Source organism: Mobula hypostoma, chromosome 2 (assembly GCF_963921235.1).
Source record: "Mobula hypostoma chromosome 2, sMobHyp1.1, whole genome shotgun sequence".
NCBI classification, from domain to species: Eukaryota; Metazoa; Chordata; class Chondrichthyes; order Myliobatiformes; family Myliobatidae; genus Mobula; species Mobula hypostoma.
The window spans coordinates 160,055,709-160,068,896 of record NC_086098.1 but is presented as its reverse complement, the minus strand read 5'-3'; the positions used below and the strand labels follow the sequence as shown (position 1 = coordinate 160,068,896).

General features: G+C 41.2%; 1 protein-coding gene across 1 annotated transcript in view; it reads right to left on the bottom strand.

Annotated features, from left to right (window-relative positions):
* ahcy (adenosylhomocysteinase) overlaps positions 1-13,188 on the bottom strand; it is a 116,858-nt gene that overhangs the window by 24,235 nt on the left and 79,435 nt on the right. The window contains exon 9 of the mRNA XM_063040939.1: positions 7,042-7,236. Coding sequence (XP_062897009.1) covers positions 7,042-7,236 — 195 coding nt within the window. The remainder of the gene's footprint in view (positions 1-7,041; positions 7,237-13,188) is intronic.

Sequence of the window (13,188 nt, the reverse complement as noted above, 5' to 3'; positions counted from 1 at the left end):
TAATCAAACCTTTTTTGATTTTTATTCTTCCTTATATCAATCTGAGTCTTTACGAGACTCTAAATATATGAATGACTTTTTAGATAACCTAGATTTCCCTGAGATTTCACAGGATATGTCTTCTATGCTAGATACTCCCATTACCACTGATGAGATTAAGAACGTTATTTCCTCTATGAACCTGGGGAAAGCTCCTGGCCCTGATGGGTTTACCGTGGAATTTTATAGGTTTTTTGCACCTTCATTAATCCCTTGGTTCGGTAGGGTTTTGGAGGCTTCATTAAAACTTGGTAAACTTCCCGAATCCTTCTATAAAGCGTCAATCTCTCTAATATTAAAGAAGGATAAAGATCCTGCTCAATGTGCATCTTATAGACCAATACCTTTATTAAATGTTGATTCTAAAATTTTTTCTAAATTATTAGCAAACAGATTAGAAAAAGTTCTCCCTTTTATTATTTCGGAAGACGAAACGGGTTTTATTAAAGATTGTTACTCTTTCTATAACATTTGCACACTGTTAAATATTGTTTATACCCCCTCACAAAATGTTCCTGAGTGTGTTATCTCTTTAGATGCTGAAAAAGCTTTTGATAGAGTAGAATGGCCTTACTTATTTAAGGTGCTTGAAATGTTTAATTTTAGCTCGAAATTTATATCTTGGATCAAACTGTTATATCATTCTCTTATGGCCTCGGTCCGTACTAACTCTTTAAGCTCACCTTTTTTCCCTCTTTTTCGAGGTACTCGACAAGGTTGTCCTCTTAGTCCTTTATTATTTGATATTGCATTAGAACCTCTTGCAATTGCCATTCGAGAGTCTCCAAATATTATTGGGATAACTCGGGGCTTAAAGTCCCATAAAATATCACTCTATGCTGATGACTTACTTTTATATATTTCTAATCCTCAAAAATCTATCCCTGCTGCTTTAGATTTATTAGCACAATTCAGTCTTTTTTCAGGTTATAAATTAAATCTTAGTAAGAGTGAACTTTTTCCGATTAATAAACAACTTCCCTTGTATCATAACTTTCCGTTTAAATTGATTAATAATCATTTCTCATATCTTGGGATTAAAATTACTTATAAACACAAAGATTTATTTAAGACTAATTTTTTTACCCTTAATTGATCATATTACTCAACTTTCATCTAAATGGTTTCCATTATATTTAACTTTGATTGGTCGTATTAATGCAGTTAAGATGTTTATTCTGCCAAAATTTTTATATTATATTTCAGGCATTACCGATTTTTGTTCCAAAATCTTTTTTTGATAAAGTTGACTCTAAAATTTCTTCATTTATTTGGCAAAATAAAAACCCAAGACTGGGTAAAATACATTTACAGAAAGCTAAGAGAGATGGAGGTTTAGCATTACCTAACTTTAGATTCTATTACTGGGCAATTAATATTCGACAAATGAAATTTTGGATACTTGACAAAGATACACTATCCATCCCTAAATGGGTATTTTTGGAATTACAATCTGCTCAGGGCTATGCACTTGGCTCTATTTTAGGTTCCTCTCTTCCTTTCGATTTGAAACGCCTCAAACTGGTCTCTAACCCGATAGTTAAATATACCTTACATATTTGGTTTCAATTCAGAAAATTTTTCGATCTTAACCAATTTGGGCTAGCGATCCCTATTTTAGGTAACATATTTTTTCCTCCCTCTTTCACGGATCGTGCTTTTCAAATTTGGAAGACTAAGGGTATTTCACGGTTTTTGGATTTATTTTTAGATGGTTCCCTTATGTCTTTTGAACAATTATCTAAGAAATATAATTTACCAAGAATACATTTTTTTAGATATCTTCAAGTTAGAAATTTCCTAAGTACTATACTTTCTTCCTTTCCAATGCTTCCTCCTACATATATTTTAGATACTATAATTAACCTTAATCCATGTCAGAAAGGTGCAACGACTATTATTTATAATATTATTATGAAGCTTAGGAAAGCTCCATTTGATAAGATTAGGTCAGATTGGGAACAAGAATTGGGTTCTATTATTTCCGTGGATGACTGGGGGCAGATTTTACAATTAGTCAATTCTTCCTCTATCTGTGCTAAACATTCCCTAATTCAATTTAAAGTTGTTCATAGAGCACATATGTCCAAAGATAAATTAGCTCGTTTTTCTCATATTAATCCTTTTTGTGATAGATGTCCGGGGCAGATAGCTTCCTTAAACTCATATGTTTTGGTCTTGTCCTACTCTGGAAACTTTTTGGAGAGACATTCTCCTCATCCTATTACTGCTATCTTTGGATTACCTAAAATCTCCAGTAATCTTTCCCCTTCAGCCCGTAGAATGATTGCATTTCTTACTTTAATGGCGAAAAGATGTATCTTACAACATTGGAAAGAGCCTAATGCTCCAACTACCTTTTTTTGGTTCTCCCAGACGATATTATGCTTAAATTTGGAGAAAATAAGAAGTAATCTTTATGATTCCTCATTTAAATTTGAACAGACCTGGAGATCTTTTATTCAATATTTTCATTTAATGTAATTTTTTTTTCTCTTTTGTTTCATATTTATATTCCGTTCTTGCTTTTTTTTAACTGTTTTTAATGGAGGTCGGGTTTGAGGACGTGATTTTAAGTTTTTTAACTCCTCCTGTTTCCAAGTTAGCCCATTGCTTTGCTTTGCTTTTAGTTTAGTTGCACGTTGGGTATTTTTTGGGTTTTTTTTTCCTTTTCTCTATAATATATCTATCTATATCTATATCTATATATATATCTATATCTATCTATATATATCTATCTATATATATATATATCTATCTATATATCTATATCTATATCTATATATCTATATCTATATATCTATATCTATATATCTATATCTATATCTATATATCTATATCTATATCTATATCTATATCTATATCTATATATATATCTATATCTATATATATCTATATATATATATATCTATATATCTATATATATATAGAGAGAGAGAGATAGAGAGAGAGAGAGAGATATAGAGAGAGAGATAGAGATAGAGATAGAGAGAGAGAGATATAGAGAGAGAGAGAGAGATAGAGAGAGATAGAGAGAGAGAGATAGAGAGATAGAGAGATATATAAACTTAGTATACTATTAATTTACCTTATTATTTTATGTTTCAACTGCACTGTTTGTATCAATTTTTTTTCTGTATTAATATCTCCTGTAATTTCTAACAGTGTATTAGCGCTTATATGGTTTACCTTTTGTATACTTATTTAATAAAAAGATTTAAGAAAGAAAGAAAAAATTCAATCAGGCTCGTAAGGCACGACCTGCCTTTGACAAAGCCATGCTGACTTTTCCTTTTATGCCTCTCCAAATGTCAGAAACACAGAAAAACTACAGCACAATACAGGCCCTTCAGCCCACAAAGCTGTGCCAAACATGTCCCTACCTGAGAAATTACCTAGTGACCCACAGCCCTCTATTTTTCTGAGCCCCACATACCTGTCTAGGAGTCCGTTAAAAGACCCTACTGTATCTGCCTCCACCACCGTCGCCGGCAGCCCATTCCACGCACTCACCACTGTGCGTAAAAAACTTACCCCTGATATCTCCCCTGTACCTTAAAACTCTGCCCTCGTGCTGGGAAAAAGCCTCTGTCCGTCGCTCCAAGGAAAAAAAGGCTGAGTTTACTCAACCTATTCTCAAGGCATGCTCTCCAATCCAGGCAGCATCCTTATAAATCTCCTCTGCACCCTTTCTATGGTTTCCACATCCTTCCTACAGTGAGACAACCAGAACTGAGCACAATACTCCAAGCAGGGTCTGACCAGCATCCTATATAGCTGCAACATAACCTCTCGGCTCCTAAACTTAATCCCATGATTGATGAAAGCCAATGCACCGTATAATTTCTTAACCACAGAGTCAACCTGCGCAGCAGCTTTGAGTGTTCTATGGATTCGGACCCCAAGATCCCTCTGTTCTTCCACACAGCCAAGAGTCTTACCATTAATACTACAAACTTTGTATATTCTGTCATCATATTCAATGTTCATAAATCCTGCCTCTCAGGATCTTTTCTATCTGTTCCTCAACAGCTTTTGTACACTACGGTTTCTGTACCCTACCATCCTTTCCATCTCATTGGAACGTATCTATGCAGAACGCCACACAAATATCCCCTGAACATTTGCCACATTTCTGCCGTGCATTTCCCTAAGAACATCTGTTCCCAGTTTATGCTTCCAAGTTCCTGCCTGATAGCCTCATATTTCCCCTTACTCCAATTAAACGCTTTCCTAACTTGTCCGTTCCTATCCCTCTCCATTGCTATGGTAAAGGAGATAGAATTGTGATCACTATCTCCAAAATGCTCTCCCACTGAGAGCAGGTACTAGAGGATTAGACGATAGCCAATTTTGTTCAGCTGTTTAAGGCTCTTAAAAAAAAAAGTGAGGAAATTACAGGCCTGTGAGCCTGACATCAGTACAGTCAGCCCTCCTTATCCGCGAGGGATTACTTATAATACCTAATACAATGTAAATGTTATGTAAAATAGTTGTTATACTGCGTTGTTTAGGGAATAATGACAAGAACATGCTTGAACAAGAATAATGTCTGTACATGCTTGAACAGCAAGTGCTGGAAGAGCACTTCCAGGTTTTCTCAAATCACAGTTGGTTGAATTTGCACATGCGGAACTCGCGGATAAGAAAGGCCGACTGTAGTGGGAAAGTTATTGGAAGGTGTACTAAGGAACCAGATAGGAGTATTTGGATGCACCGGGACTGAATAAGGATAATCAGTCTGGCTTTGTCAATGGTAGGTAGTCTCTAATCAATCTAAAAGAATTTGAGGAAGTTACCAGAGAAGTTAACAAACATAAGGCAATGGTTGTTGTCTACATGGACTTTAGCAAGGCCTATGACAAGGTCCCGCATGGGAGCTTGGTAAAGAAAGTTCGGTCGCTTGGCATTCAAGATGAGGTAGTAAATTGGATTAGACATTGACCATGCAGAAGAAGCCAGAGAGTGGAAGTAGATGGTTGCCTCTGACTGGAGTGCCACAGGGCACGGTGCTGGGCTCATTATCGCTTGTCATCCAAACCAATGATCTGGATGATAACTGGATCAGCGAAGTTGCAGATGACACTAAGATTGGGGGTGTAGTGGAGAGCGAAGAACTTGCAGTGGGATCTGGTCCCGCTGGAAAAATAATAAACCGAATTTAATGCAGACAAGTGGGACGTGCTGCATTTCAGAAGGAACAAGGGTACGTCTTTCAGTGAACAGTAGGGCACTGAGGAGTGGTAGAACAAAGGAATCTGGGAACACAGGTCCATAATTAATTGAAAGTGATGTCACAAGTAAATAGGGCCATAAGCAATCCTTTGGCACATGGGCTTTTGTGAATCAACATACTGAGTACAAGAGATGGGATGTTATGTTGAAGTCGTACAAGATGCTGGTGAGGCATAATTTTGAGTACTGTGTACAGTTTTAATCACCTACCTACACAAAAGATGCAAATAAGGTTGAAGAAGTACAATGAAAATTTAAAAGGATGTTGCCTGGACTGAAGGATCTGAGTTATGAGGGAAGACTGAATAGGTTAGGACTTTATTCCTTGGAACATAGAAGATTGAGAGATTTCAAAGAGGTATACAAATTATGAGGGGTATAGGAAGGGTAAAGGCAAGCAGGCTTTTTCCAGTGAGGTTGGGTGAGGCTACAACTAGAGGTCATGGGTGTGAGGGGATCCTGAAGTACCCCTATTAACTGTGCTTTTGAAAAGAGTTATTTAACAGCTTGTTTGTATAAGAGAGAGCGAGAGACGAAGATTGATGGTTGGACTGTCACTTTAAGGCACTGGAAGTAACTTTGGATTTCTACTGAGTTTGGAGTTGAAGACAGCACCGAGCAGCTCGGAAGTTGCTATGGTGACCGAAGGCAGGTTGATGATATTACTTCAAGGGCAGTTCGCCTGCTTGTGCATTTCTTCACAGACAAAGGAAGGAGGGATTATTTGGATGACAGTTGATACTCAGCATGGGAAGATAAAATAGGAGGTCAGATGATACAGACCTCAGACACATGTATGGACACCAAATGAGCATTGTTGTGCCCACAGGAATAGTGGGTTTTGGAGGATTGATCAGACGTATCGATCCATCGCTCTTGCAATGGAAAGAGGAAAAGGGTTGACTGGTGGGGAGTTATCCATGTGTCCACCCTCACCTGGGGGATAGCTCCACCACAGAAAACCGGTCCCCTTTGTTAGAGTCACAGTCAGTGACTTTGAAAGGATTTTGAAGGACAACAAGATCGACGGCGTCAGCTCACCTGAAGACTCAAATCTCTCTCTCTCTATCACTACTCAACTAAATACCATGAACTGAACTTTACTCACCATCGTAAGACTGTATCTTTTTACTCCTAGACTTAAAGCTTGGTTTTTCATACATATATATATTTCCACACTTACTGATTCACTTACTTTTATGTAATCATTGCTAATCTGTTTGATTTATCTACATTTATATTACTGTATTGCATAGTTACTAATAAATATTATTAGTTTATAGCAATACTGGACTCTAAGGTGTTTTCCATCTCTGCTGGTTCTTTATTTCCGTCACGGGATACGTGACATGGGTTAAGGGTGAAAGGTGAAAAGTTTAAGGGGATCATAAGAGGAAACTTCTTCACTCAGGAGGGTAAGAGTGTGGAATAAGCTGCTGGCACAATTGGTGCATGCGAGCTTAATGTGAAAGTTTAGGAGAAGTTTGGACAGATACATACATGGTAGAGGTATGGAAGGCTATGGGCTAAATGGCCAACTTCTGCTGTATTTTCCTATGACTCAGTAATATGAACTATACTCTACATTCCTACGTAAACATCACAAAATTGAAACTTATACAACCACATAACAATTACAGCACGGAAACAGGCCATCTTGGCCCTTCTAGTCCGTGTTGAGATGGCCTGTTTCCGTGCTGTAATTGTTGTACGGTTAACCAACAATTAACCTGTAAACTTATCAAATATGATTCAGAATAGACTTACCTTCTTTGGTATGAAGTGTATCCCCACTGGATACTTGTCAGGATTGGTCCACAGCTCAATTTGTGCCAGAACCTGGTTGGTGAAGGAGTTGCTCATCACAAAGCTGGGATGTCCCATTGCACAACCTAGATTTACCAGACGACCTTCAGCGAGAACGATGATATGATTACCATTCTTCAGCTGGTAGCGATCCACCTGTGAGCAAAAGCACAAAAGTTGGAACAAACTGAAACATTAATAATGTGGATATTATCCAAAGTAACTAAAACAGAATTGTTTACTCCACGTCACAGTCAACAACTGCCACAATCTATACTGATGTACTTAGTGGCCACATTACCAGATATAGGAGCAAAATTTGGCCATTTGCCCATCAAGTCTGCTCCACCATTTCATCATGACTTCTCCTGCCTTCACCTCGCATCCCTTCATGCCCTGACCAATCAAGGATCTATCAAAATCAAAGAATTCCAGAGATTCACTACCTTCTGGCTAAAGAAATTCCTCCTCGTCTCCGTTCTTAAAGAACAGCCCTCTATTCTGAGCTGTATCCCCTGGTCTTAAGACTCTCCCACCATAGGAAACATCCTCTCCACATCCACTCTATCGAGGCCTTTCACCATTCGATAGGTGTCAATGAGGTCACTGCTCATTCTTGTGAATACAGGCTCAGAGCCATCAAAATACTTCTATGACAGGCCATATGAATCTGAAATCATTTTCGTGTACTTCCTATGAACCCTCTCCCACGTCAGCACATCCTTTCTAAGACAGTGTGTCAAACCTGCTCACAATAGTCCAAGTGAGGCCTCACTTGTGCTTTATAAAGCCCCAATATTGTATCCTTGCTTTTATGTTTTAGTCCTCCTGAAGTGGATGTTAACATTGCATTTGTCTTCCTCACCACAGACTCAACCTGCAAATTAACTTTTAGGGACTCCCAAATCCCTTTGCACCTCAGTTTTTCTATTTTTTCTGCATTTAGAAAATATTCAACCCTTTCATTTCTTCTACCAAAGTGCATTACTATACAATTCCCGACACTGTATTCCATCTGCTATTTCTTTCCCCGTTCTTCTCATCTGTCTGTGTCCTTCTATAGCCTCTCTAATTCCTCAAAACTATCTGCCCCTTCACCCATCTTCATATCTTGCATGTTTATACGCCAATATAAATACCTCTTAAATCCTACTATTGTCTGCTTTCTCAACCACAGCTGGCAGCAAGTTTCAGGTACCCACCATGATGCACATCTCGTCTAAAGCTATGCCCTCTAGTAATGATGAAGATTAGACTATTTTGCCACATGTACATCAAAACATAGTGAAATGTGTTGCTTGCACCTTTAATCAATAGAAACTGAATGTGCTGGGACAGCCACAAGAGTTTTTCCAGCACAGCATGCCCACAGATTACTAATTTAGTTAACTAACCAGTAGGACACTTACTAATTTAGTTAACTAACCAGTAGGACATTTCTGTCCTGAGAAAAACACTGACCACCTACCTTTATGTATCTCAATTTTCTAAACTTCTGCTAGAATCAGAATCAGTTTAATATCACCAGGATATAGTCATAGTCATACTTTATTGATCCCGGGGGAATTGGTTTTCGTTACAGTTGCACCATAAATAATTAAATAGTAATAAAACCATAAATAATTAAATGGTAATATGTAAATTATGCCAGGAAATAAGTCCAGGACCAGCCTATTGGCTCAGGCTGTCTGACCCTCCAAGGGAGGAGCTATAAAATTTGATGGCCACAGGCAGGAATGAATTCCTATGACGCTCTGTGTTGCATCTCGGTGGAATGAGTCTCTGGCTGAAAGTACTCCTGTGCCCAATCAGTACATTATGTAGTGGATGGGAGACATTGTCCAAGATGGCAAGCAACTTGGACAGCATCCTCTTTTCAGACGCCACCGTCAGAGAGTCCAGTTCCATCCCCACAACATCACTGGCCTTACGAATGAGTTTGTTGATTCTGTTGGTGTCTGCCACCCTCAGCCTGCTGCCCCAGCACACAACAGCAAACATGATAGCACTGGCCACCACAGACTCGTAGAACATCCTCAGCATCGTCTGACAGATGTTAAAGGAACTCAGTCTCCGCAGGAAATAGCGACGGCTCTGACCCTTCTTGTAAGCAGCCTCAGTGTTCTTTGACCAGTCCAGTTTACTGTCAATTCGTATCCCCAGGTATCTGTAATCCTCCACCATGTCCACACTGACCCCCTGGCTGGAAACAGGGGTCACCGGTACCTTAGCTCTCCTCAGGTCTACCACCAGCTCCTTAAGCCTTTTTCACATTAAGCTGCAGATAATTCTGCTCATACCATGTGACAAAGTTTCCTACCGTAGCCCTGTACTCAGCCTCATCTCCCTTGCTGATGCATCCAACTATGGCAGAGTCATCAGAAAACTTCTGAAGATGACAAGACTCTGTGCAGTAGTTGGAAGTCCGAGGTGTAAATGGTGAAGAGAAAGGGAGACAAGACAGTCCCATGGAGCCCCAGTGCTGCTGATCGCTCTGTCGGACACAGTGTTGCAAGCACATATACTGTGGTCTGCCAGTCAGGTAATCAAGAATCCATGACACTAGGGAAGCATCCACCTGCATCGCTGTCAGCTTCTCCCCCAGCAGAGCAGGGCGGATGGTGTTGAACGCACTGGAGAAGTCAAAAAACATGACCCTCACAGTGCTCGCTGGCTTGTCCAGGTGGGCGTAGACACGGTTCAGCAGGTAGACGCTGGCATCCTCAACTCCTAGTCTGGGCTGGTAGGCGAACTGGAGGGGATCTAAGTGTGGCCTGACCATAGGCCGGAGCAGCTCCAGAACAAGTCTCTCCAGGGTCTTCATGATGTGGGAGATCAATGCCACTGGTCTGTAGTCATTGAGGCCGCTGGGGCGCGGCATCTTCGGCATAGGGACGAGGCAGGACGTCTTCCACAGCACAGGAACCCTCCGGAGCCTCAGGCTCAGGTTGAATACATGGCAAAGTACTCCACATAGCTGAGCGGCACAGGCTTTGAGCACCCTGGTACTAACACCATCCGGTCCTGCAGCCTTGCTTGGGTTGAGACGTTTCAGCTGTCTTCTCACCTGTTCAGCTGTGAAGCCCACCATGGTGGTTTCGTGTGTGGAAGGGGTATAGTCATGAGAGCAGGGTGGGGGACTGTGAGGAGGGGTAGGAGGGGAGAGTGGAATATGTGCTGGTTGGGGGCCGGCAACAGATGACTCATGTGGGGGATGGGCAGGGGCCACAATGTCAAATCTGTTAAAGAGCAGGTTAAGTTCATTGGCCCTGTCCACACTGTCATGGATTGAAATATGTCATGAAATTTGTTAACAGCAGCAGTACAATGCAATACATAATATAAATAAATTACAGTATCTATATGCATATTAAATAGTTAAATTAAAAATAGTGCAAAAACAGAAATAATAGAAGTGAGGTGGTGGTGTTCATGGGTTCAATGTCTGTTTGGGAATCGGATGGCTGAGGGGAAGAAGCTCTTTCTGAATCGCTGAGAATGTGCTTTCAGGCTTCCGTACCTCCTTCCCGACTGTAACAATGAGAAAAGGGCATGCCCTGGATGTTCGGGGTCTTTAATGGTTTCAATAGGTATATTTAATGTCAGAGAAATGGATACAATATACATCCTGAAATTCTTTTTCTTCATCTTTCTGAGACACCTCTCCTTGAAGAGGCTAGTATCCAAGATGGAGCTGACTAATTTCACAATTTTCTGCAGTTTCTTTTGTCCTGTGCAGTGGCCCCCACCCCCCATACCAGACAGTGATGCAGCCTGTCAGAATGCTCTCCACAGTACATCTAAAGAAGTTTGAATGCTTTAGGTGACAAACCACATCTCTTCAAACTCCTAATGAAATATAGCCACTGTCTTGCTGTCTTTATTGTTGCATTGACATGTTGGGACCAAGTTAGATTTTCAGATACTAATACCTAGGAACGTGAAATTGCTCACTCTCTCCACTTCTGATCCCTCTGAGGAATGGTTCGTGGCCCCTCATCCTACACTTTCTGAAGTCCACTATCACCTTTCATCTTACTGACGCCAAGTGCAAGGTTATTGCTGCAAAAACATTTAACTAGCTGGTAAATCTCACTCCTGTATACCCTCCATCTTCTTGGGCACTGGTATATTTGTTGCCCTTTTGAAGCAGGTGGGAACTTCCAGCCGTAGCTATGTGGTTCAAAATGTCCTCGAATACACCCACCACTGGTTGGCGCAAGTTTTCAGAGCCTTACGAGGTACTCAGTCGGGACCTTTCGCCTTACAAGGGACAGCCTGTCATTGGCCTCTGAGACAGGTCACAGCTCCCTTTCAAAGTGGGCATTAAAGGAGTTAAGTTCATCTGGTGGTGAAGCATCACTGCCATTCATACAACTGGGTTTCACTTTGTAGGAAGCAATGTCCTGCAAACTCTGTCAGAGTTGTTGTACATCCGATGTCACCTCCAACCAACCTCACTTGGAATTTTTCTTCCCTCTTCAAATAACCCTCCACGACAAACCTACTGGTTCATCCACGGCTTTTGATTTGGGAATGTACTGCAAGTTTTCATAGCACACACTCATCCACACAGGTTTTAATGAAGTCTGCAACAACGGCAGCATACTCATCCAGATTCAAAGAAGAATCCCTGAATACCATCCAGATTCAAAGCAGTCCTGCAAGTGCTCCTGTGCTTCCCTTGTCCATACCTTCTTGACCTCACTACTGGTGCTGCAGTCTTCAGTCTCTGCCTATGCTCAGTACAAGCTCAGCCAAGTGACCAGACTTTACGAATTGCAATCAGCACTCCTCAGCCTCCAAATGTCCAAAGACAACAATTCGGTTTCTCCACTCTCTCCCAAAAATTAATACCTTCTAATCCAGACAGCATCCTGGTAAATCTCTTCTTCACCCTCTCGAAAGCCTCAACATCCTCCTGTAAAGGAATGGCCAGAACTGCACAATGCTTCGAATATGCACAAACCAATGAACCCTTTCACCCTTAAGCCATGACCTTCAGTTCTAGTCTCACCCAACCCCAGTGGGAAAAGCCTACTTGTATTTACCCTTATATAGCTCCATCAAGTTCCCCCTCATTCTGTTATGTTCCAGGTAATAAGAAGTCTTAACCTATTCAAATTTTCCCTACTACTCAGATCCTCAAGCCCCAGCAAGATGCTTGCAAACTTCAGAAACATAGAACATAGAAAACCTACAGCACAATACAGGCCCTTTGGCCCTCAAAGTTGTGCCGAACATGTCCCTACCTTAGAAATTACTAGGCTTACCCATAGCCCTCTATTTTTCTAAGCTCCATGTACCTATCCAAAAGTCTCTTAAAAGACCATCATATCCACCTCCACCACCGTTGCTGGCAGCCCATTCCACACACTCACTACTGTCTGCGTAAAAAACTTACCCCTGACATCTCCGCTATACCTACTCCCAAGCACCTTAAACCTGTGCAACACACATCAAAGTTGCTGGTGAATGCGGCAGGCCAGGCAGCATCTCTAGGAAGAGGTACAGTCGATGTTTCGGGCTGAGACCCTTCGTCAGGACTAACTGAAGGAAGAGCTAGTAAGAGATTTGAAAGTGGGAGGGGGAGGGGGAGATCCAAAATGATAGGAGGGATGGAGCTAAGAGCTGGACAAGTGATTGGCAAGGGATTTGTCCAGCTTGTCCAGCTTTTGGCTCCATCCCTCCCCCTCCTGTCTTCTCCTGTCATTTTGGATCTCCCCCTCCCCCTCCCACTTTCAAATCTCTTACTAGCTCTTCCTTCAGTTAGTCCTGACGAAGGGTCTCAGCCCGAAACGTCGACTGTACCTCTTCCTAGAGATGCTGCCTGGCCTGCCGCATTCACCAGCAACTTTGATGTGTGTTGCTTGAATTTCCAGCATCTGCAGAATTCTTCCTGTTTGCGACCTTAAACCTGTGTGCCCTCTTGTGGTAGCCATTTCAGCCCTGGGAAAAAGCCTCTGAATATCCACACGATCAATGCCTCTCATCATCTCATACACCTCCATGAGGTCACCTCTCATCCTCCATCGCCCCAAGGAGAAAAGGCTGAGTTCACTCAACCTGCTTTCATAAGGCATGCTCCCCAATCCAGGCAACATCCTT